This window comes from Camellia sinensis, chromosome 4 (assembly GCF_055761805.1).
Source record: "Camellia sinensis isolate YWXY chromosome 4, ASM5576180v1, whole genome shotgun sequence".
Classification (NCBI taxonomy): domain Eukaryota; kingdom Viridiplantae; phylum Streptophyta; class Magnoliopsida; order Ericales; family Theaceae; genus Camellia; species Camellia sinensis.
In genome coordinates, this window is record NC_138964.1 from 10,455,075 (window position 1) to 10,481,011 (window position 25,937).

General features: G+C 35.8%; 1 protein-coding gene across 3 annotated transcripts; it reads left to right on the plus strand.

Moving 5' to 3' along the window:
- The first annotated feature begins 656 nt into the window (after positions 1-656).
- Positions 657-23,136, plus strand: FIP1 (FRIGIDA interacting protein 1). Of its 3 annotated transcripts, none has more exons than XR_014366015.1 (15): positions 919-1,273; positions 2,293-2,384; positions 2,514-2,618; positions 4,251-4,300; positions 12,273-12,339; positions 13,798-13,870; positions 17,048-17,103; positions 17,855-17,951; positions 18,978-19,062; positions 19,174-19,236; positions 20,963-21,022; positions 21,396-21,488; positions 22,247-22,433; positions 22,548-22,610; positions 22,789-23,136. XR_014366015.1 is itself a non-coding variant. In XM_082924228.1 (15 exons), exons 1-14 carry the CDS (start codon positions 1,215-1,217, stop codon positions 22,570-22,572), a joined length of 1,116 nt encoding a protein of 371 aa, XP_082780354.1. In that variant the 5' UTR covers positions 919-1,214; the 3' UTR covers positions 22,573-22,610; positions 22,789-23,136. The 3 variants fall into 3 exon arrangements, 2 of the variants coding, with proteins under 2 accessions (XP_082780355.1, XP_082780354.1); XM_082924228.1 differs by having other exon boundaries at positions 22,243-22,433; XM_082924229.1 differs by lacking the exon at positions 22,247-22,433 and having other exon boundaries at positions 657-1,273.
- Positions 23,137-25,937: the final 2,801 nt, after the last annotated feature.

Genomic DNA, 25,937 nt, shown 5'->3' on the forward strand with positions numbered 1-25,937 from the left:
ATTCGAACTAATTATCATACAGTCGCATAATATATGACAGTAATTTGTATAATATTATATATATATAATACAAAGTAGTTTTACATAATATGTTTCATATCTATATAACTACTAATTTGTAATATATTTCATATTTTAAATATCTCTCACACTTATTTTTACATTGATATTTCATTAGAGGTTAAAAAATATATATGTATTAATTATAGTGGAGCGGAGCGGTTTGGAAGGCGGATTATAAATTTTAAAGTTTAAATCGCGGTTAGCGGTTAGTTTGGTGCAAATTGATGCGGATCGATGCGATTTTAGTGAATTTGACGGTATTTTGCACAGCTCTAGCAACGGAGTAGGGGTTGTGGCGATTGTATGTTGTTGCGCTGGGAGGCTGGGATGATGGTAGGGTAATGGTGGTAAGGGCTACAATGGTAATGGGGCAACGATGGTAAGGGGTGACAATCAGAAGGGCTAGAGTTAGAGATTAGTGGAGAAGATGAGGATAATTTCATATCATTTGAAAATTGGTGGTACGTATGAAAATAATATATATATATTAATTTATAAATAATGTGAACTAAGTGTGTACTTGTAAATAATTTTTTTTTAAAAAAATAAAATTATAGAAACAACGGTAAATTAAGAATAAAAGTGAAATTTTATTGATAGATTTACACGATTTAAAACATCACTAATGTTTCAGGTCTCGACAGTTTCAAGCTCGAATTTGTGGTCACCAGACGACCGATTGGACGATCACTCAGACAACCGAATGAAATACTTGTCTATCGTAATTGTCACTTTATCGATCGTAACTATCAATCTCTTTACCAAACAACTAATTAGATAAATGACTGAACGACCAATTAAACAAATTCAAGACAAATTCGCGTCTACATAATGGAGGCATGTACCACGGCTCTTAAAACATACACCTCACCCGCTCTCTCACACAATGGCAACGCGACAGAAGAAGTCAGCTGGGTTGGAGCCGGTTTGGAGCCACAAGATCAGCTCATCCATCACGGCTCGCGTTTCAGTACCAGAGAAGAGACTCTTCCACTGACCCCACCACCACTACCACCACCACCGTTTCAGCGAAACTACCAAAAACCATTTCCAAATTTCCAAATCCGAAAGCTCTCAATCGAATCATCATTCGAAAACTGTAATCAATTCGGAGAATTAGAAACCCTAGAAAGAAGAAGAAGAAGAAGAAGATGTCGACCGACAGACACGCTTCTAGCAATCCCACACCATCTGCTGAAGAAAACGCCATGTAAGACTTCTACACTCTATGTGCATATACATATATGTATTTGTATGTATATGTTTTGATAATACTCATTCTATGTTGCGCATTGACATTTTTTGATGTGAATTATTTGGTGTCATGATTCGCATTCAATTGTTATGTAGATGGTAGGTTTTTGAGCAAAGACACGAGAACGAGAGTGAAATTTTTTGAAGAATTATTTTGGTGAAAAAAATCATAAAAACTCATTATGTTCATATTATTTTATGTTCCAATGGGTTGGAAATAATTTTTGAAAATTTAAAAATATATTTTTGGTATTTATTTTTTTTGTCAAAACTAGTTTCTAATTTCTGGTGTTTATGGCTTTGGAGTAGTAAGCAATTCTTGGTTGATTTTGATCTTTTCCTTTTCTTTCGATTTCAGTTAACAAGTTTGGATTTTTGCTAATTTTTCTGGCTTCGAGACTCTGTAGGCATGTCTAATGGCTGTGTTTTGATATAAAACAGTTGCGAAAAATTTATGGGGAAGATACATGTTATTGGGTGATTGTTGTAATGGAGCTTGTGGCTAATTCATTATGCTCCTGTAATAAAATTAGGGATAGAATTTATTCTAATTTATATTAAAAAACATAATAGGCTGTAGGAACTCATGTTTCTCGGTAACAATCTTGTGTACTTTATCTAGGATCATTGTTTTGTTTGATTTGTAGTAGTTTTTTAAGAAATTTCCACATCTTAGCAGAGAATGAAATGGTGGGTTTAGAGAGGGGGACTTCTATTTATTTATTTATTTTACTTGTAATGTCAGCATAACACCAAATGTGCTTGCTTTTCCTTTGTGTTTGTGCATTTGTTTGGGTATGTATTACATTTGACGTTTGCTTGCAATGTAGTTATGCTGGTCATGTAATTGTGTTCAATTGCTGAACCTAATCTTTGAGCACCTTGGTTTTTAGCATGAACAAGGCGCGGCTTCTCGACTACACACGCTTTAAACTGGATTTTGACTTTTATTGATCTCTATGTTTTCTAATATAGGTTCCTTGATATACTGCATGAGGCTCCTTTATTTGGTCATCGGAAACCAACAAGCCTTGCCGGGAGTATTCTTTACTGTGTTTTATTGGCAAGTGTATATTATTCTTTTTTGGACTTTAAATGGGCATATGATATTCTTTTCGTTGCCTGTTTTGTTATTTTTGTATTGATATTGATTGCATAAATTAAGTTTGGTTTCTGTTCTTCTTTAATCTAGGCAGGTTATGCTATTTTGGCTGCGGGATCCCCATGGATTTTTCATCCAATAAAAGCAATAGTTTCTCAATTACTTTGCAGTTGTGATGTTGTTCTTTTGATTGTCACAGGTTCTTTCCTCAGGATCCTCCATATTCATTCATAATTATGTTAGTTTTTTTCTTTGATAAATGTCTTCATCAGATTTAATAGCTTGTTCGATTTGATTTGCAGGAGACTAAGTTATTTGTCTTTTATGAGGACATAATATATGTCTTAATCCACACCTTACACATTTGGATTATAGTTTCTCAACATCTTGGCAATTTGTGCAGCTAAATCCATCCATCTCATCTATGAATTTTATTTTGAAGAAAACCATTTTAATTAATTAATAATGATTGTGGAGAGGAGCTACATACATATTTTGGGCATAGACAGAGGCAGACATTTTTAGGATTGATTAGGGCGTGCTTTGTTTTGTTTTGTTTTGTTTTTTTTTTTTTTTTGTCTATCTTAAGTTTAGGCTATAATGCTAATTTTTGTCTTATTTTTAGGCTCTAACTTAGAGGTTAATTATTATTATTTTCTTTTGCTTCCTCAAGTGGATTGTCTACAAATATAGGCTTCTACAGAAGTTTTTAACCTCTCTCTCTCTCTCTCTAGCACCCGCCTCCCCTCCTTTCCTTGTCTTCTTCTTCCAGTTTTTGATGCCGTCCTTCTTTCCTTCCTTTTTTCTTTCTTTCCAACAGTGTGACACCAATGGGCTTCTTTAGGTGTTACATTTTCCAAGTTTTTAAATGCCATATGTTTCCTTGAAGATAAGTTATGCCATATTTCATTTTCATGATATAATATCTTAGGAGCACAAATTTTAATTGCAGTGACTTATTTATTTGATGTTGTTGCACCTTATGTACTTCTAAGTGATTGCTCCATATATCCTATATCTATATATGAAGAAGAAATCATGTAACGAAGGGGATTCTTATTTGTACTAATTTTACTTCAAAGTTCGAAATTGGATCGAGAATGAAGAAGTTAACAATACTTTTTTTTATCTTTTGAGTTGTTCTTCCAGATTTGTCACTCTCAAGATCTTAATGTTTTAAAAAACATGGATTCTAAATTCGGGCCTTGATAACAAATTTTCACCTTATATTCCTTAAATACTGCATGCATGTACTAAACCAAACCAACTAAGCCTTGTGTCCCAATCAAGTGGGGTCGACTACATGAGTCTTGTTTCGCCATTCTACTCTATCAAGGGCATGTATTGCCACTATTTAAATTTTAAAAATATATTTGTAAATGGATTAAACAAAGATAAAAGTTGTACGTGATTAATGATAAAACTCACAACTTTAAAAGAACTTAGTATGAATACCATCTCTCATTGGCTCTTTATTTTATAATGTTTGTAGTTTATTGGATTGATAGTTATCTTCATTTGGTAACCAAATTCTGAAAGTATAGTTTATCATACAAAAATTATATAATAAGGATCTTGTTGCTGATTTCCCTTTAATTTAAATTCTGAAAGCATAGCTTATCAGTGCAGTTTAGTTCTTCCTTGACTGATTTCCCTTTAATCTAACTTCATTGGTCCTACTTTTTGGTTCTGATGTCTTGTATGTTTTTGCTCAGTATTTTATGGTTCTGATGTCTCGTATGTTTTTGCTCAGTATTTTATGGTTATTAAGTATGTTTGACATTTTAGATTACAGATAATTCATTAATAATCACATTTACTGCAATTTCAGGCATCTTTCAGCAGTATCTGGTGTACCAAGTCCAGAAAATACGATTGCAGGTTTTTTCTTCTTTTTTTTATTCATTATTTTCTTGGTGTAATCTACCACATGCTTAGTAGTTGAATTGAAGTGCTGGTGACATTCACAACTTACTGTCTTTTCCTTTGTATATGTAATGGTACTATCGCCATTACTTGGAAGACAAATTGGAGAAGCTCAAGAACATCACTCGACTTTTTCTTATTGTGGGAACTATTTCTTTATTGTTATTATGAGCACTTGAGGTGGATTTGGGAAGGTGATAGGCACTGAGCTGGCAAGGGAACAACAAATGTGGAGGAGAGAGGCAAGGTAGCTTTGGATAGAAAGAGGGTGGTAGTGGGGAGAGAGCTCTTAAGCTTGCTAGAGGGGGCTTGAAGCCTGCTTGTGTCTGCATGCATGGGGAAAGGTCCCCTTTTATAGGATGGTTGAACCATGGAGGACATCTCACTCCGGCCATGTGGCTCATTGCTCTTGGTTCGATGATCCAGTGGTTTCAACTATCCACTAGCGCTGTTAGGTCTTGGGATATGTATCATGGAGGTTGTAGTAGGTAGGTATGATAAACATCGGGGAATGTGTCATAAGTTGAAGAGTAATGCAGCTTCATGAAAGTGATATCATGAAAAGCTTCATGAAGCTTTAAGAAAAAATCTAGTGTGGTAGGTAGCAAAACAAGAAAAGCAACTTACTTTAATGTAAGTTTGTTTTAATTTTTAAGTCTTAGTTTTGCAAATAGTATATACTTAGTTATGTCTTATAGTGCTCTATGATGGATAAGTTGTAACTTAGGCCTCGTTTGGGGAGTGACTATTTTAGCCAAAAAGTCAAAAAGCCAACTAAAACTAGTCACATCACCTCTCTACTTTTCTGCACATCTTTTCGTAAAAAGCCAAAAAGTTACTAAAATAGCCTTAGTGTATGTGATTGCATAACATATAATAAAACACCACAAACTAATCTAATGGTGGAGAATTTTCATGAAGCCTAGCATTACTGTCGAAAGAGGTAGGTAAGATACATCATTTGAGATATAACATGTCTTGGTCAAAGTCCCTATCTCTCTCCAAATTTGTCAAGGTGGGGCTGCCCAAGGGGGTGACCAAGCAATCGTAACAATCCATTGACTCTAGCCTCCAAGCCATAGCTTGTCCAGTGATCCTGAGCAGATGTCCTAGGCCTTACTTTCGTCTTAGGTTTAACACAACAAAACTAGGTATAGGTTGGATATCTTCTTGTGGTAGGTTGCTCATTGAGGCCAATCGAGGAGTGAACTGTTGTCTAGGGGTGTACACGAGTCGGTTCGGGTCGGGTTAGACATCCACTACTGAACCGGAATAATGCAGGTGGATTGAAAAATCAACCATTGCCAACTGGATTTGTTGTCGAAACTGCTCGTAGATGATTTTCGGCTTAATGGTCGGGTTCAGATCGGTTGGGCGGGTTGGGCCTTCAATTTTGGGCCTTTATGAATTAATAGTATTTTTAGCCCATTTAACATTCAAACAACCCAATTTTATAATTTAGTTATGTTTTACTTTGAAAAATGGCCCAAACAGCCCTTTCTACAGATAAGCCCATTAAAAAAAACCAAAATAATTTATTTAAAATCAGTCCAAACAGCCCATTATGAATAAAATAAATAACTTGTAAAATAAATCCAAGCATAAACATCCCAAACTAAAATATTTCATTCATCCAAAAATAAAAAATAATTTGGCATACTAAATGAATAACCTGTGTAAAATCAATCCAAAAACAAACAACCAAAGCTCAAAAGTTTTATTCATCCAAAAACATCAAATAAATTGCATACTAATCTGAAGCACTAGGAATAGAATCTGTCCGAAATACATCAAATGCAATAAGCAGTATTGCCAAAAAAATTCCAAGTGCTACCACCTTCCAATATCCCAATATATCAAACTTTTCTTCATTGGAAGCTTCACACCTTTCTGCCAAGTACTTATCAACCTCAAATTTACACAGACTAGAGCATTCTTCTTCCAAATAAAGTATTAAATTGAGAAGCAATTAATAGATGTGGATCATCACAATCATCATCAACCTTCATCGCTGATCCTTCACACACATTAGACATTTCGACAGTTACCGAATCATGAGAAGCATAATGCTCGTACAAACGAGACAGACAATCCTTTACCCGACCTGTCATCTCATTCACCACTCTTTCAACAAGCAATTGTGCAAAGCAGAATTTCAGATACCTCAGTTTCTTCCTAGGATCAAGTAAAACCACAGCATAAACAAGTAAGTTGATTTTCTCCCCATTACCCCAATACTTTTCAAAATTTTCTTTCATTTTTTGTGCCATTGTGGACGAAAGTGTGTCATCCTTTTTGATTAATTGCTCTATCTTGGTTTGGATGACAAACATCTCATCAAAGAAGTAATTGGAAGTAACAAAAAGATAACCTGAAAATCGTTTAGTTGCATTGTAAAAAAGTTTTAAGAACTTTAAAAAAATTCTGCAATTATTCCAATCTCTTGTTGTTGGAGATCTCCTTGACTTCTTCCTCCCATTTACCCCTTCCCCATCCCCATCCCCATCCCCATCCTCATTCTCAACTTCATCCCCAAACACTTGCCCATCTCCATCCTCACCCTCACCCTCGCAACCCTTGAAGTGAGCTCGGTAATTAGAGTCCTCGTCCTCTAATCTCTCAAAAGCCTTTTCAAACTTTTCAGCAGCTTCCAACATTAGGTAGGAGGAGTTGCACCTAGTTGGCATATCAAGACACACAAGACTTTTCGACACCATTTTTTGTTTCTCAACACACTTCTTAAAAACTTCATATCTATTGGGAGGGGACTTCACATACCTCACTGCTTCACAAAATGAAGCTCTTTCAAACCATCTCCCACTATAGGGTTCAGAATAAGCGCACAACAACACGTGTAAGAATTCATGCCCCAAAACAGTCCCTTTCCAGTCCCTTGTTTTCCGCTTTAAAAACTTAATTGTGGTGTTGTTGGAACTAGCATTGTCTACAGTCAATGTAACTATGCTACCAATGTTCCATTCGAGTAAGCACATTTCAAGTTTTTTACCAATTGTCTCTCCTTTATGATCCTCCACTTGACCAAAGTTTATGATTCTTTTTTGCAATTTCTAGTCATCATCTATAAAGTGGGCTGTTGGACACATATAGTTTAAGTTCTGAATTGAGGTCCACGTGTCCATGGTGAGGCAAATCCTACACCCTTTCAATACTTTCCTTAACCTATCCCTCTCATCGTAGAAAATCCCTACAATGTCTCTAGCAATGGTAACACAAGATGGAATGTTCTTAAACTTTGGTTGCAAAACGGCGCAAAATCTCTTAAACCCTTCACCTTCTACAAACCTAAAAGGTAATTCGTCAAGCACTATCATCTCAGCAAGAGCTCTTCTTGCAGCTTCTACACTAAAGCTCGTTGCTACAAGATTAACACCCTCATCTCCATCTTTTTTGGACTGAAAAGACAAAGTTTGTTTTCCATTATTATCCACATCTCTGCGAGAATATAGTCAAGTGACTCAACAAGTTGCTTGTCTCACTCCCCTTCGAATCAGCCAAGTACTCCTTTTGACAATATTTACAAACAGCCTTAGTTACCCCATCTTCAGACTTGATTTTATCAAAATGATCCCATGCCCTTGAAGGTTTTCTCCCAATACCTTTTGCAAAGTTTGTTTTCCATTATTATCCTCATCTCTGTGAGAATATAGTCAAGTGACTCAACAAGTTGCTTGTCCCATGCCCCTTCGAATAAGCCAAATATTCCTTTTGACAATATTTACAAACAACCCTAGTTACCTCATCTTCAGACTTGATTTTATCAAAATGATCCCATGCCCTTGAAGGTTTTCTCCCAGTACCTTTTGCACGCACCTTAGGTGGTTTTAAAGGATTATCAATAGGGTCTTAGATAGTAGAAGGGGGAATAACAGTAGCATCCTGGGCAGCTGGTTGATTTGGATGATCCATTATCTATTACAAAGATTGCATGAATAATTTAAAAGCAATGATACAAAAACATGACAAACTTAAACAAAAATCATAACAGCATTTAAAAAATAATACACATTTTGATTTTTTTTTTTTTTTCAAACTAATTCTTGAAAATTGAAAAAACAAAAAACTCAAAGATTATTTTTTCAAAACTTATAACCCAACAAATAAATATATTTGATTTGTCTAAACCAATTACAAAAAATAAATGAAGTTCAATGTAATCATAACTTGTAGCTCAATGTATTTTCAAACAGAACTTGAACAAATCAGCAAAGATTATACTTTCAATACCTTTAATTTGAATAAAGAACACATTAAACAGAACAATCAATATGAACAGAAACATTTAGAACCTGTACTTAATATCTAACCATCTAAAAAAATACAAATCAACTTAAGTGAGTAGATCGAAAATACAAAAAAACAAAAAATCAGCCTTTTACATCCAAAACAGGTTTTCTTGCCAAGTGGCCATGGTATTAGAAATAGTGATGTTCAGATTAAGGGCTTAGCAGATTCAACTTCCAATGTGGCAACATCCAATTACTTACAAACCAGAAATAAATAAATTGTTATTGGAAACTGAAAAATTTAGCACCATCATATTCAGTTCTTATGAAACAATTATCAAATACATATATGATATCTACCATATTTTAGCACTAAAAAAAAACCAAAATCTTGAGAAAAAAAAAAAATGAAAAAAAAATTGGTACTAATCTATTTGAAAAATCTTTCTGTTTCTATATTTGGAAAAAAAGTTTTTCCCAAATCACTCTTCAATTTTCCGGAGAAAATCCGAGTTCATGTACAGAGACAGTGAGGAGAGAAAAACAGAGAGTGCATAGGTGTATGTATGTAATACATGTGTGTGTTTTTACTTTTGAGAGAGAGAGAGAGAGAGAGAGAGAGAGAGAGAGAATAATTTGTGAATGGGTTGGAAGGTTTGAGTAAAAATTATTAAAACAGTGATGAACCATTAACAAAAAAATTACAAAATTTTCATAAAATTGTACCAAGGGTTTGGTTGATCGTTGAGTCGAGAACTTTGAAACTTCAATACTTCGAAGTTATAGGATTTTCTTCATCAATAGCCTTGAATCAAAGAGGGTTTTCATAGTTGATCTTCAATATATCGAGTATTTAGGGTTTGAAATTAAAGATTGAGTTTAGATTTAGGGGTGAGACCATTAGAGAAACTATGGATGCATTAGGGTTTCAGAGAGAGAGAGAGAGAGAGAGAGAGAGAACTTGGGAAATTTATGAAGAAAATGAGAGCCTGAGAGATATATAGAGAGAGAGAGGAAAAGGGTAGGTGGGTGCTCATCATCATCTACCTGCTGTTTGAGTTTTTTGAGATACAAGATGGTTTGAAATCTGTGACTGTGAGAGAGACCATCATCATCTATCTGCCATTTGAGTTTTTTGAGATACAAGATGGTTTGAAATCTATGACTCAGAGAGAGAGAGAGAGAGAAGAAAGGGGGGTTGGTGAGATCATCATCATGTTCTGTCTTTTGAGTTCTTTGAGATAGAGAGAGATGTCTGTAAATGTGAAGAAGGGGAAGAGATAAGGGTGTTGGAAGTTGTGTGTAATCTGTCAAACCAATTAGATAAATACATGTGGCACCATCATCAGAATTTTGCATCATTATTAGTAATATACGGTCGGTTTGGGTTTAGTTAATTTTAATTATGTGGAACCGAAAACCAACTGAAAACCGAATTTAAGCTCGAAATCGTCCGTGATGTCTTCGGGTCAGACGGTTCGGGTCGGATTTGTCGGATAATTCGGTTGCTTGAACACCCTATTGTTGTCCTAGAGATCATTGACATGGACTACTCAAATAAACTGCGTGCCCTTTTGGCAGCTGATCCATGTTATTGATCAAGGGAGCCAGGGTGGTGAGCTCTCCTTTGAGGGCTAATCAGGTTACCTTACCAGTTGAGGGGGCAAGTGCCCTTTTTGGCGGCTAGTCGATGATACCAATCAAGGGAAGACTGGTGGGTCCCTTATGCTTTTGTCCTTGGTCTTGCTTCATTTGAAGGTGCGAATGCGGTGATGCTCCATTGGACCATGTGTCGTTGCCTTACAAGGTTGACATGTGGCATCCTAAGGCCATCATAGAGGTGACGTTTCATGCTACATGGCAAAGTTGGACACTTGTACCTACTTCATGCTTTATTGTTCTTCAGATGATGATGGTACTTATAATATGGTCTTTTGCTAATTGCTACCTAGATTAACTTTAAAAGTTGTTGATATGAGGGCATTATAAGTTTCTTAATTTACTGAATCCTTTGGTCTATTTTGATGATTTTGGTAATTGATGCTAAAATTAGTATTTTGAGGAAATATAGGCTAAAATGGTGTATACGCGGTTAAGTTAGAAGGAATTTGGAATTGTTGTAAAATAGCTCTTTACATTCCTGAATATCACTTTCTGGGTTCATTTATTTATTTTTTTCTTCCTTTTTGGCTAAGTTCACAAATGGGTTGGATACCTCTTTGCTTGCCTCACATGTAGAGTACCAATTACATTGATTATGGACCATGGCCTAGTAGGGCCACGTTGTCCATATAGACACATTAGGGGCTCGATGGACCTGAATATTAGGAGCTTGATTTTCCTTTCCTATAATAAGAAATTGATCAAATAAGTGTGGGTATATGATCCATATGGACACATTTCTCTTGATAAAATAGTAAAGGTTATTTACACCAAGACCCCCTCAACTATTAACGAGTATCACTTTACTCCCCTCGTTTATGAACCTGTACATTTTGACTCCCTTAACTATAAAAATGTATCATTTTCACCTACTGCAGACCCCTTTTAGACCACCTCTAAAAGGGATGTATACAATAGTTTAGGGGGGTCAATATGTGCGAGTTTATAGATGAGGGGGTAAAGTGATATTCGCTAATAGTTGAGGGATCATAGTGTAATTGACCCCAATAGTAATTGGAACTCTATATGGATTTTGTTGAGTGTGAGATAGTTATGAACATGATTTTTTGGCATGAATGACAAAAATGGGATTGACATTAAACCTAACCTTTAGGCTTGGAAAGATGGATCATATGAAAAAAAGAGAGGACATAGAATGAGAGAAAAAGAAAGTTGCTTCTCTATATATAAGGAGAAAGTAAGTTGAAGATAGGGAAAAGATCCAAAAATCAGGAAACCAAGTAGAAATAGGTGTTGTTAGAAAGAGCTATACCTCTCTGTTTTCGATGAGCATGGTGTGGATGAATCCATGTACACACTGTACATGAAAATAAATAAAGAAAACAAAAGAAAAGAAATCATATACAACAAATCACGACTTCAATTTCTACAAAATCAAAACAATCTTCAAGGAAAGGACCAAACTCTCAGCGAGCCAACAAAAGCGACTTGTGAAAGATATACCAATCATGTTATACCTCTCATCCTTATGACAGGTTAAATACTACCATTGATGATTGTGGACTTGTACAACTTCATCCAACCACCCTATTTGGAAGGGTATGAGGAGAAAGACAGGTATTAGGTTGATTTTTTTGTCGCTGGGGTGGGTTCTACGCACATAAGTTCACGAAATTGTCTTTGTGCATGCAGGTGTATGTATAAACCACATGTATGTATGCATGCGTATGTGAAAATTTATGGGCAGTAAAGAAAGTGGGAAGGGTGATATTGTTCTGTTAGTTCTCTGGTTTTGGGATGTTGGGAAGTTGTCATTAATGCAGCATGGATTGGATAAAATAAAATCATTTTTCTTCTAATCATGAATGAATGGCTTATGTTATATTAAGGGATGAAACTACTCCTGACCCACAATCAATTATTTTTTGGGGAGGAGAGGGGTAATTTATAGCTGGAACAAGGAACCAGATTTGTTTCTCTTATTGTGTATTGGTGTTGGGATCTCTAATACTTTTGTTTGCTTACTTAGGTTAGATGTGAAATGCTCATCCATTTTGCAGGGTTACTATGTTTTCAGCCAGAAGTTGAAGCATGTTGTTCGCCTTCCATTTGCCACCACTGCATACGGTATGTATTTTAGTTCTTCATTATTGTTCCCACAGGTTTCATTTTCTCAACTATGATGGCGGTAAGAGATCTTTTTTTAATGCTATATAGTTGAAAATATAGCACAATCAATTGTTGTAGGAAATTATATTCATGTTATTAGGTATCAAATTCTGTACTCCATATTACTTGTTTGATCTTTACAATTTTGAAGATCTATTTGATGATGATAAAATACTGCAACAGAATTGCATACTTTGCTTTAGGAAATATGGGAAAAATTGCTTTAGTGGATTATGAAGGTTGTACTTTGATGGTGAAATGGAATTATACTCTGATTGATAAATGGTTTAAAATTTTCGTTGGCGTAGCATACAATTTAGGGATCTCTTTGCACCAAAATCATTTGTTGCTCATTTATTTGTGTTAGCACGTGGTATTCTTAAAAAATTTATTGATCAGTAGTTAGTGTAAAAAAAATTATGAGACCCAAGTTTATTTTCATCTTCTTGGACTAGAGGGCAGTTTCTTTCCTTTTCATTCTTCTTCTTTTCTTTTATTAAGTGAGGGTTGATTCTTTTGCAACTGGCTTCTGTTGTATTGGCGGTGTTTGGGAACGAAATTTATAGGCTATTTTAGCCTCTTCAGAAAAAAAATCCAAAAAGAAGTACTGTTGCAGAGGACTTCCCACATGATGCACAGCTGTAACGGACAGAGGGTAAAATGACGCTTTTGCCCTTTTAATTTTTGAGAACCCACAGCAGCAGCAACAATATACACGGGCATTTTGGTCATTTACTACCCCACATCATTTCAAATACATTTTTTAATACACCAATCTAACAAAAAATTCAACCCATCTTTCCAAACACAAAAACTAAAATAGCCTACTAATAGCCAAATAGTCAAAAAGCCTAAAAAGTAGCCACTTCCCAAACACCCACATTGTATCAATTTTTATTTTACTTTCACTCGTTAGGGCAGATATGGCACTTCACCAATGTCATTTTTCTTTCTGGTTAACCCAATGTTCTAATGGTTTTTCATGTCTCTTCATTAAATTCCATTGGCTTCCCTCCCCCGGCCCTCACCAAAGTTTCATGGGAAATATTATGTGTTTCAAAATGAGAAATATCATTGATTCACTTATGACAGTTTTGGTTCTACTTAAACTATTTTTGTAATTTTAATCATGGTTTTCAATTCCATCAACTTGGTCACAACTTCACATGAAATGTTAGGCAGTTCAAATGAGAGATGGTGTTTAATTTAATTAACAAAATGGCTGTTTTGTTTGTAAGTTTTTATTTATTTTTTATTTTTTTATACTCTCAAGTTAGGGTAGTTTTGTCATACAAGGTTATTGCACATGGTCTTACTTTTATTCTCAGGTTTGCATCTGACATACGACTAACTAATTGATCTGTGAACTTTGTCTTTGTGTAATTATTTATTTCAAATATATTGGTTCATTGCCAGGAACTGCTGCAATGCTGCTTGTCATGGTGTGGAGGCCCCATATTAGTATTCTTTCTATCACAGTCTTACTCAGGTATGCACACACACCCCATACCTAAATAGCTGAAGATTTAATTATTTGGCTTTCTTGAGTTATGTGCATATTCAATTTGTTATGTTTTATGGTTTTACTTCTTTTTTTTTTTAATGTTTTTCCCAATAACCCGTTTTTCTATCTTATGATGTTAGTACAAAGCTTTTTGGATTCTGTTTTACATAATTTAATAATGACTACATTAGATTCATAAATTTCATATTGTATATATATACAAGTGAATTTTTTAAAAATAAATATAGATATGTGATTATTCAATGAGTATTTAAGTTTGTGCAAGCATCAGAAAGTGATTCTTTTTATAATTTTCAACTTGGAAGATAATTGTTTTATGTCAGTTTGAAAGGGAGAAAGGCCGATGTACTTTTATGTTGATTGTGTCTGAGTTTTGCATCAATGCAGGCATAATTTTTTTTACAAATGATTAATTGTGTCTTGAAGAGGTGACCATTGATTCAATGGTAAAACCTTGGCCTAATAACCTTGAGGTTATAGGTTCAAGTCTCGGGGCAACCACTTTGTGCACTATGCCAGAAGTTAGGTGTGTGTCCAATTTTTCCCCTCCCAAACACACATTAATGTGTATTAATTGAGCATTTTTTTTATTAATTTTTTTATTTTAATTGTGTCTTGAGTTTTTGCATCAATGCAGGCATAAGTGTCCTTATGAATGATTCATTAGGGCAACCTGAAAATGTTTGTTATCTTAGTCTATTATTGCAATCCACATGGCTTTTGATATTGAACTTTTGTGGAGTTTATTCAAGCAGTTCCAATTAAAGGCTATGACAAGGATTTTGTGGTTCCTGTTTTTTTTGGTCTATGAAATCCTTACTATGTTATGAAGGCAACCCACCATTTGGTGTTTGAAGCTGTCATATTTTAATATTCCAACAATCGCCTCCAAGGCTCCAATCACCAATTAATTCAAGAGTTGTGTTAAGAGTAAACATAGTGAGAGAGGATTTAGGATAGATAGTGTCTGCGATTATTGTATGACAAAACATGAATCTTAGTTGTTGATGTTCAAGCTGGAGATTCAAATCAGCAGTTGCAAACATCACTCAGTGATATATTTGCATTGCATGTTGAATATTTCGTAGGACACTTGTGTGTTTTCAAATTATACTGATTTTGATATTTTTTTTGTTTTTGTTTTTTCCATTAGATGAGTATTGCATTGGCTATAGAACCCATTTTTAACAAAATTAGTGAGTCCACACATTTCTAGAGTTGAGGGTTTGGTAAGTCTGTGAGTCCTCATGCGTACTTGATAAGCACTCGATCCCCCGTGCGCCTTACCAGTGCTCAATTGCTCATGTGCGCTCTTTGAGAGTCACCTTAGGCTTGAGCCATGGCGTCCTTATTTTTGCTCATAAAAATTTCAGAGACTGCTTTCTATAAGGCCTTGATCACCCATGCGGGAAAATGACCAATTTTTTTGTTTTAAGTTTTTGATTGCTCTTTTGATAGATATTAGACCCTAACCCATTTTTAGGGTTTAAGCCACTTATTTGAATAGTCTTGAGAGAGTTTTGAGTGTTTTTCAACCTTAGCATCTTAAGAATTTTTTTTTTCTCTCTCGAGTTTCAAATAATTATCTTCACACTACGCATTGCGCTTTAGTATCTTGACATCCCATAGCCATTTAGGTCAATGGAATTGTCACAGACAGAGATCAAGGTGAGGATCTTCATGGTGGTATGACAAATCAAAAGAGGTTGATTATTTCAGGCTGAGCTCATGGAGTGTAGAGAGATTTTGAAGTTAGGTTAACTAGGTAAATAGTTCTTTCATCTGACTCTTGTAAACCTGTCTTGTAAGCCTTTGATTTTTAGCGGATTGTTGGCAGTGTTGGGATTTTTGTTTTTTTATATCTCGTGGGAGAGTTTTCCCATAAGGTTTCCACATTAAATCACTATGTGCACTTTCTTGTTTTATTATTCTATGATGATTTGCCTTATCATACCTGATCTAAGATTGAATTGGTATTGTTAAGTGGCCGATATTTTTAAAAGTGGTAACTAGTCAGTGTTTGGCCCATTCACCCCCCTCTAGGCACTAACTTTTGTACATGGTAAGCTTCACATACAAGTATCAAGTATGGGTGGTGATCACATGCATACATGTGTGCTTCCACATCTAGTAGTGAACAATGTTGATTCTATAAGATTCCTTTTCATCATAAAAAGGGGATATAGAATGGGATTTGCTGAGAGATAGAGATATACGACACATTGCATGTCGAGGTTATTAAGTGTAACCTTTGATTCCTTTTTTATGTGTAGCATCCCCTTTGGATGCTCTTCATTGATATTTGTTTTACTTGTCAAAAATAATAGAAAGAAAGTTATGGTTGATAGTTGTGGTAGTAGCCCTATGATGCCATGTTTAATTTGTCATTTCGTTCAATGTCTGATGGATGGTAGCCATGCTTGTTTATATGAAGTAACGAGGAAGTTCAGTTAATGAAGTAGAGACTGCCCGCGAAGCATAGTCGGTAGCAACTCCAGAACTTGTAACCCGCCTTATGGAAAAATACTTCACTGCTCTCTTAATTGTCTTTTTTTCAGATCCATGATTGCATTTTTGATGGTGGTAATATGCCAGTAGATAGAACATTTCAATACCTTGTACATCTTTTTTCTTGTAATTTGTTTTTTTCTTTTTTAATATATATATATATTTGAGTTCAAGCATGTGTTGTTGATGAATTTCACTTATCTTTCTGTATTTTTTAATCTAACACTGCGGTATGAATTATCTTAGGCCTCGTTTGGCAAGAGGCTATTTTAGCCAATTAGCCAAAAAGTTACTAAATTAGCCAAAAAGCCAACAACCCATACCAAAAAGTCAAAGATTCTCTTTTCTCTCTACTTTTTGCACATCTTTTCGTAATTAGCCAAAAAGTCATCCCAAACATACAAGTTTTTTTTACCTACCTTTTTAACCAAATAGCCAAAAAGTTACTAAATTAGCCTGTTCCCAAACGAGGCCAAATCTGTTAAGTTGATCCCAGTCGTCCTGGATGAATCAGTACTGAAACTAAAGCTAGTTATCTATTCTGCCAGTTTCAAGTTCAGAACTGATCTTCCTTGTTACTTTTCAGAAGTATGTTTTGCTGACAATATTTTTGCTTACGTGCCAAATTCACAGGATCATTATGCTGATTGAAGTAGTATGTGCTGGGTTTTTCATGAGTGTATACGTTGGTGAGTTTACATGCATGCATACTTGGACATATTCAGGAGTTGAATCCATGCAACTCCTAAATATATCTTTGGTAATGGAGTGGTGTATATGTCTTGCAGTTTATTTTGATGCATGTAAAGTGGCTTATACTTACTTCCCCTTGTTTACTTTAGGGACAGATTATGCTGCATCAAAAGTTCCTAACTTACTTCTTTTTTGCCCCTAATTGAAGTTCCTACAGAGTTGCTGACACACATTTGAACCTTAGTTACAAAATATGGAATTTGTATCTCCTAGCCGTGTGAGAAGCTAGATCTTATTTACTAGCAAATGTGAATGTCTTCTTCTTTAAACATCCTGTAAAATTAGAGGATCCAGGTTTCTAAATTGGGTACAGGTATTGGATGCATATCCCAACATTGGGGAAAATAGAAAGTCTGTATAACATAGATCAAAATAAATCTCACAACTGCTCCAATGAGACAATTTTTACCAGCTATTTGAACCAAAAAAAAAAGAGTACAAGAGCCAACCCACCTTCTGGGTGTTCATGGCTACCAGCCTACTGCCAACTTAGGTTTACTTCTTGCAAAACTTAATTTGGGGAATTTTTTTTTTCTTTTTTCCAGTGAAAGTTTCTTTTCCAATGTGTTCACATTTGATAATTTGAATGCCATTCACTCTCTCTCTCTCTCTCTCTCTCTCTCCCTCTCTCTCTCTCTCTCTCTCTCTTCAGAATGAAATAAAATTTTCTCATTTTTTTGCTTGCAGGTTACATACACCAGTATAATTCGTTGGATTCTCATCCTGATGTTTTGAAGTCATTATATTCTCCCCTTCAGCCATCAAGTTCTTTGGAAGGGTTGAGGTAGTGATATATTATTGAACCTATATTCTCAATTTTTGTGAAACAATTTTAGCTTTGTGAGTGTCTACTTCTAATTTCCTTGTTTTTCTGTAAAGATTGACGTCAATGTTATAAATTTATATTTTAGTTGAACACGTCATGAACGTATTCTATTTTGTTCATTTCACAATGTTAGTCCCCTTTGGGAATTCCAACTTTTAAGGGGACTTGTAGTTCAAATTCAAATTAAGAAGGAATTGATTTCCAAAAGAAAAAACTTCCCCTTCATTCCTACTTTTAAATATTTATTATTTGGAAAATTATAAAATTTTATGTTGACTTTTCAAAGAGGACTAATATTTTGGACATCCTAAATTAGAAATAAGGAGTAACACTATAGGATGGAGGGAGTAATTATTCAATTATTTTTTTATTTTTGGCTGATACTTTACATTAGTGCAATTAGCTACTCGGATTCCACCACACCTAAGAGGCACTACTTCTTACTCCTTGGTTGGATCATGGAAGTTTGCATGATGAAATTGTTTTTGACATCCCCTTGTAAAGGTTCAATAAGTTAAATTAAAGATCATTTTTATTATTTTTTGTTGTTGGGTTAGTAATCTGATTTTTTGAAAATTTAGTTACTAATCTGAATCATAGGAAATGGTTACAAAAGGCTTAATGTACTACTAGGTGCATGTGTTCCATGTGCCGACTTGAAATCGAATATTCTTCAGAATATTATTCTTTTTTTGGTTTTCCGTTGGAATCTTTGTATGGTTCCTTGGATTGGGGTTTCAAAGGCAGCACATACTTTTTCTGAAAATTGGAAGGGTTCACCCAACCAAATATATTTTAAGTATGCCAAAGGAATGATGCAACTCTTAGCCCCAACCACACCCCCCCCCCCCCCCCCCCCCCCCCCCCCCCCACGTAAGTTGAGGGAGTTGTAACTGTAATACCTAAATTATTTCACCATTATATAAACCAAAACAAACCTTTAAACAGCAATATTCATGTAGTGATATTTGCTTAACATGGCAGGTACCATGATGGTGGTCGGCTTGCTGATCAGCAAATGGCTTTGTTGCAATATCAACGGGAAAATCTTCACTTTCTAAGTGAGGAGGTATTGATTGATAGTGGGCAATGAGATGCTCTGATATGCACAATTAGTTCATTAGTGGTAAAAAGTGATAATGTGATTCTCATAATTTCCGTACCTTGTGTATCCTTTCAGATCCTTCGGTTGCAAGAATGTTTAAGCAAATATGAGCGATCCAATGATGGGAGCACCCCTCAGGTAATTTGTTATCCAAAAAGCAATCTAAGAGGGGGGTGAATTAGATTTCTATAAATTAAAATTAATAATACCCCAATAAAATTAACTACTAGTACAACAAATTATTAACAAGCACAATGATGAACTTAGCAGTAAATGATTAAGCAAAATAACAATGAAGTATAACTAACATACAGGGTAAATCAAATGATTAGTACATGAATATTAGATTGATATAGCAGTAATAGGAAAGTAAAGAGATTAGGGAAGAGGAGACAAACAGATTTATAGTGGTTCGGCTTCAACCAAGCCTACATCCACTCCTCAAGCTTCAGTTGAGATTTTTTACTATCTTCTTGCTTCACAGGGTGCTAGTAACCTTTTCACAGATGGAGTAATCCTCCACAGATTTTACACAAACTTTCTAAGTCAAGAACACTTAGTGTACTACACTCTTATAAGGTTGAAAAGAATGTGTTTTTGCTCTCACAGAAAATTACAATAATTATCTTTCAAAGATAGATATAAAAATGAAGTTCTGATTTTTCTGTAAACCTCACATAGGAAAGATGAGCTTAATGCTATAAGGCTTAGTGTATTATTTTTGAGAGAGGATGTAAACAAAAATTGAAGAACACTTCTCAGAGAATTTTTCGGAGAATAGATGTGAGTGATTATAGATCAAAGAATATTTTCTAGGTTTTTTTTTTTTTTTTTTTTTTTTTTTTGTAACTTGTTTACATTAGAGGTTTTGATATATATAATGAAACTTATAGCCGTTGTATTTATTTGAATTTATAGCCATTTGTAGCCGTTGTACTCCATCATTACTAATTTGAATATCTTCCACTCCATCATTACAAATTTGAATGTCTTCTACTTGAACCTTTTGAACCTTTTGGCCTGCTGCTGTGTTGGGCTGTTTGAACCTTTGTTTTGGGTTGTTTGAATTCCTGATTTAATCAAATATTAAATACATTCTAACAACATTTAGGATAAAGGTTTAAGTGAGAAATAATGGGACAAAATAAATTTTGATTCTATTTTTCTCTTTCAAATAAATCATCAAAATAAATTTTGATTCTATTTTTTTTTTCAAATAAATTAAAATATAATTAAATAAATCATTAAAATAAATTTTGGATTCTATTTTTCTCTTTCAAATAAATTAAAACATAATTAAATAAATCATCAAAATAAATAAGTCTAACATAATTAATTATCATTCTGGGTAAAAATAATATTTTTTAAAAAAATATGTTACCGTGTAAATTTTGTTCCAGAAATATTATTTGAATATGTATATGGCCACATGCTCTTTTTCTTTTTTTTCTCTTTTGATCTAAAGGAGATTGAAGTAGTAGTTAAATTCCCTTCTGGTAGTGAGACTATAATGGAATCTGGAAGTGGGATGAGAAATTTATCCTTATAGTAGCCAGCCGACAATGGCTGGCTTCAGATTGAGAAATTGGGAAATTGTTGAGATATGGAAGGATATCAACCACAAGCTATACGAACCCATAATCCCTTTTCACTTGACAGTTTGGTGGAAGGGTCCTCTTCTTTGGTACCAAACTTAAAAGAGTCTAAAATGTAGATTATAAATGTTTTGTTTCTTGTATGATTTCTTAAATAATGAACTTACATGGGTGTGTTTTTTCTTCATCTACTTTTTAATTCCTTCTCTTGAGGCAGAACTGGACTGATTGAATAGTTAATAGTAATATTTTTCTGGCTCCTATTGCAGGTTGATCTTGCTCATCTTTTGGCAGCTCGTGATCAGGAATTACGAACACTTTCAGCTGAGGTAATACATTGTTTTCTCAACCCAAAGGTTAAAATTTAATGCTGTTTCATCTGAGTAGAATATTTATAATGCTTCCCTAGTGGTTCTCTTTTGTGTTTCCTTTCCTCTTGCTTTTCCAGTTTTCATTATGCTCCTTACTTTTGGCTCTACGCTTGAATGATGTAATTAACCTGCAATTCACAATTAGAATTTACTCAATTGTCATGATTCTGAACCTCTAGCCTACTTCTTTTGCTCAACAGAAAGCTCTCTTATCTCTCTAAGTTACAGAACTCCCAACCTAGAATCATGTGAACTATGAACCTCATCAAGCATTTCAATCTGAGTGATATTGTTTCTTTTTTGTGATGTTGAGAATGATTGTTATGTTCAGATGAATCAATTGCAATCTGAGTTGAGCCTTGCTCGATCTTTGATTGCTGAGAGAGACTCTGAGATCCAGCGTGTTCGCACTACCAATAATCAGGTATTTTACTAGCATTATGGATTTAGTCTATGTAGTGTCTTTAATCTCTGTCCCATCTTATATGCTTATATAGATACCTAGTTTGTTATTGTTCTTGTTGTGAGGCACAAATAAAAGATATGGAAAACAAAAACTCAAACAATGGGATTTGATAAAATAAGAACAAAAGAATTGAAAATCCTTATCTTTGGAAAAAAGAACCAGAAACACTAGCAAATCCTTAGAAGGAAAACAGTGTCTGTCAGTCTGTATCATCTTCTTTTCTTTTTTTTCTCTTTTTCTTTTTCTCTATTCTTTTGGACAGAGTTCTGCATTTATAGAAAATTTTGACTTTCTCATTGCTAAGGAAGGTACCTATTGGGGGCATCAAGCCTTACTAATCGAATGCAGTTTGGTTAAGTTTTTAGAATTTGTTTTCTAAGAAAATTTCAAAAACTAGTTTGGTGAAAAAAGTGAAAAAATAAAAAATTAAAACATATTTTTATATGGGTTTTCTCCTTTTTGAAGTGAAAACTTTTGCAAATAAAAAAAAAATATTTTTTAGTATTTATTTTGTCAAAATAGTTTCTAATTTTTTCAAATAAATAAATAAAATTAGAAAACAAGTTTTTAAAAATCCGAACAGATTTGTTTTCCATAATTCTTGTTTTTGGTGAGAACTGGAGTGAACTGAAAAACTGTTGAATGAATTTATCCTCTTATCATGTATATTCTTATTTGCACAATGATTTCCTTCCCTTAAAATTTGCTTCAGCTAGGCGTTCTGTTTTCCTCAAGATGGCATTTGGAGATGGACTCACAACTCATTTTGTCGGCCTTTGGCTTCCCAGTGGGGAGGATAATCAGTTTGTTAACTGTCAGGACTGATAGGACCCTTAAAATTTCCCCTAAAAACATTTTCAGCATCAAAATATCATTTGTGAAGTCAATATATTATTGTAAATGGTATCTTTGCATCAGTTAGACCGTCTTTCTTTTTCTCTCTTTCTTTTCCTTCTTTTTTTAAATTTTTTTTTTTAAAATCATATTGTTAAATTTCACGTGTCATTGTTGGAACAGTATGTTGAGGAGAATGAAAGGCTGAGAGCTATACTAGGGGAATGGAGTACTAGAGCAGCAAAGGTAATATCGTTTTTTTGTTTTGTTTTGTTTTTGGGTTCTATATGTTTTTCACTCTTCATTTGTATGATAGTATTAGCAATTTTGTCAATGATATATAGATTTATTAGAAACACTTCTAATTTTGGTCATCTATCTTTGAATAACACTACGCTAATACCTTTGGTCGGTTGGTTAAAAGCTTGAGCGAGCATTGGAGGATGAGCGGATGTCAAACTTGGAATTACAAAAGAAGGTATTGATAGTGAGAAATCAACCGACACAGGAATCATCAGAATCAGCTGAACCAACTTAGTGAGCAGAGTCGATCACTTCTGTAAACAAATGTCTCCAGCCACCCAATGTATCATTGTCTTTTTATTTTTTTGTTCTTTTTAATTTTTTTTTTTTTTTTTTCACTTATGGTTGAAAGATCCTAAAGATGTCATAGTAACACTATGACATGAGCATATGGTCCAGTGTACAAATCAAATCAGACCATGCACTTCTCTGTTCATATGTTGGAGTTAAATTACAACTGTGATTCCTTTTGTGTTGCTAGTTTTCATGTTTGCGTGATCATTCAATGTTAAACTATAGTAATTGTGGGGATATATTTCTGAGTACCAACACGTGGCAAGGTGACGCTGATGTGTCAGCTGAGGTGCCACGTGTCCTGGTCATTACGCCGATGTGATCTCGGCAAGGCCGAGGTTATCTCCGAAGATATCGGAGTCTGAGATAAACGGATAAGGGACAAGAGTCCTAGAATGAAGAGGAGACTTAGTCAAGATGAGGATAAAGCTCTTAGGGAGTTTATCTTTATCTCTTGAAGAGTCTAAAGTAAGTATTGAGTTGGAATCCATAGAAGTCAGGCTTCTATTGGGACTAGGATTAAGTGAACTATAAAAGAGAGGCATTTCCGTGGGTCTAAGGTATGCAATTTATGCTTTAAGTAGTGAGTTTAGCAGTTGATTATTTTTGGGAGATATACTGACTTGATCGTCAGAGTGCCTCCGGGTGGAAGAGCCACCGCCGGAGCCTTTTCTTTCTGTTACAGGTTACAGAAGCCATCTATTCTGCCAGTACTCTCTAGCTGATTACTAAACGGGCAGTGTGATCAGAAAAATACTCACACAATTTGGCGCCGTCTGTGGGAAGAAGGAAGAATAGATGGCCAGTAACGCACAAGTGACAGACCAATCGACCTTGATATTGAAGGAGACAACCACAATGCAGAAACCTGTGACTAGGGCCACGGAGAGAACGACGTCGGCCAGGAGGGCGACACTTCAAAGAAGACAAACCAAAGCAAGTACTATAACGAAGATAACCTCCAGGTATGGAGGGACAGGTGCCTGCGGAGGGATGAAGAAGTAAAAGAATTGGCAAACAAGTTGGCAGACCTGCAGTCGGTCGTTAACTTCATGATGCAAAGCAATGTCATGTAGCCATCGTATCCGCTACACGACACGCCGATTCCAGCAACTAACACCCAGAAGGGAGGAAGGAAAACAATCCCCGAAACTCCTCAGCACACTAGGAGCGGAAGGCACTCTCACCGACATTCTAGGGAAGTCAGACGAGAGGAGTCCCGAAGGACGTATCACACAAAGGACCCAGAGCCCAAAGAACATCGACATGTTCAAGGGCAGACACTCTGCTTTGACACAACCCATGGAGAAAGATCAAAACGGGCTCACCACGAGGTCGAAAGTAGTGTGCTGAAAAGATTGAAGTCCAAAGATAGCCGAGCTCCAGGGAGGAGTAAAAAAGACTTGAGAGATTACCTCAAGAGGAAGCAACAGAATGCTGAAGCCGAGGTAACTTCCCCGGATAAGCCGATGACACCATTCTCGGTGGAACTGGACAAATTTGAAGCACCAAAGAGATTCAGTATGCCGAGGTTCCAAATATATGATGGTAAGTCAGATCCCAACTTTCACGTTGGACTATACCTGAATTCAATGGCATTATATAGTGGGAACGAGCCGTTGCTCTGCAAAGTATTCCCCTCATCCTTTGGGGAAATTGCATCAGATTGGTTTCATAAACCACCGAAGGGAAGCGTAAAGACTTGGGAAGGCCTGACCAAGATGTTTGCAGCCAGGTTTGTGACAAATAAACTACAGCCCTTGAGGGTCGACGCACTGATGGCTTTAAAAATCACCAAGGATGAAGGCCTTAGGACCTACGCAAAAAGGTACTACGAGGTGTTCAATCGAATACCCGAATGCAACCAAGAGGTGGCAGTCGTGTCTTTCAAGAACGGCCTGAAAGATGACTGCCCACTTCAGAAGTCTGTGGCAAAGACATTGTCAAAAAACATGGAAGAACTCATGGCGAGAATCGAGAAGTACGCTAGAGCCGAAGAGGATACGTCGGGAAACAAAGAGACAAAGCAGGACAAAGGAAACGGCTCGCCGAAGCGAGGCCGAGGTAACAATGGATCAACTAAACAAGAAATGGAATTGAGGGCTAAACAGGCAGTGACGACTGTGTTCCGAATCTCAGTCCACAAAGTCCTAGATCAAATACGAAACCAACCTTATTTCAGAGGACCGACAAGAACACCAGGGGAATTTATGGGAAGAAACGTCGGAAGGGGTTGTGCTTACCACAATGAAGAAGGGCACCCAACTCAGGGTTGTAGAGCCCTAAAAGCACACCTAGAAGACTTGGTGAGGCAAGGCCATCTGAGGGACCTTGTCGATGAGGCCAGGACAAGAGAAGAACAGGCAAGATTGCCTCAAGCACCAGCAGCTCCGCCTCCCCCAGCACAGCAACCACAAGCAGGAGGACCACGGGTGGTTAATGTAATTCACTCAAAAGTGAACGAAAACGACATACGAGGGGAGACCCAGAAGGTAAAACACCTACAGCACGTAAACCAGGTCGGACATAAAAGACTTCGGCTTGAAGAATGCCAAGGACCAATGATAGCCTTTACTGAAGCCGACCTAGAGATGGTCCAGCATCCACATAATGATGCCTTGGTAGTATCTCTCCAGGTTGGGGAGTGCTAAGTGAAACGTATCCTGATAGATCAAGGCAGCTTTTGCGACATCATGTATGTTAGATGTTACAAGGAGCTGGGCCTTCATCCTGATGACTTGGAGCAATCCAATGGCCCGATGGTCGGTTTCAATGGAACGCCGACGTGGCCACTGGGCGCAACAAGCTTGGAAGTACAAGCCGGCACTAAGAAGGTCAGGACAGAATTCATGGTGATTGACACGCCTTTGCCATACAACATCATCTCGGGAAGGCCATGGTTGCATGCAATGGGGGTAGTTCCCTCAGCATTACATCAACTACTGCGATTCCCAACAGAGCATGGGATAGAGGAAG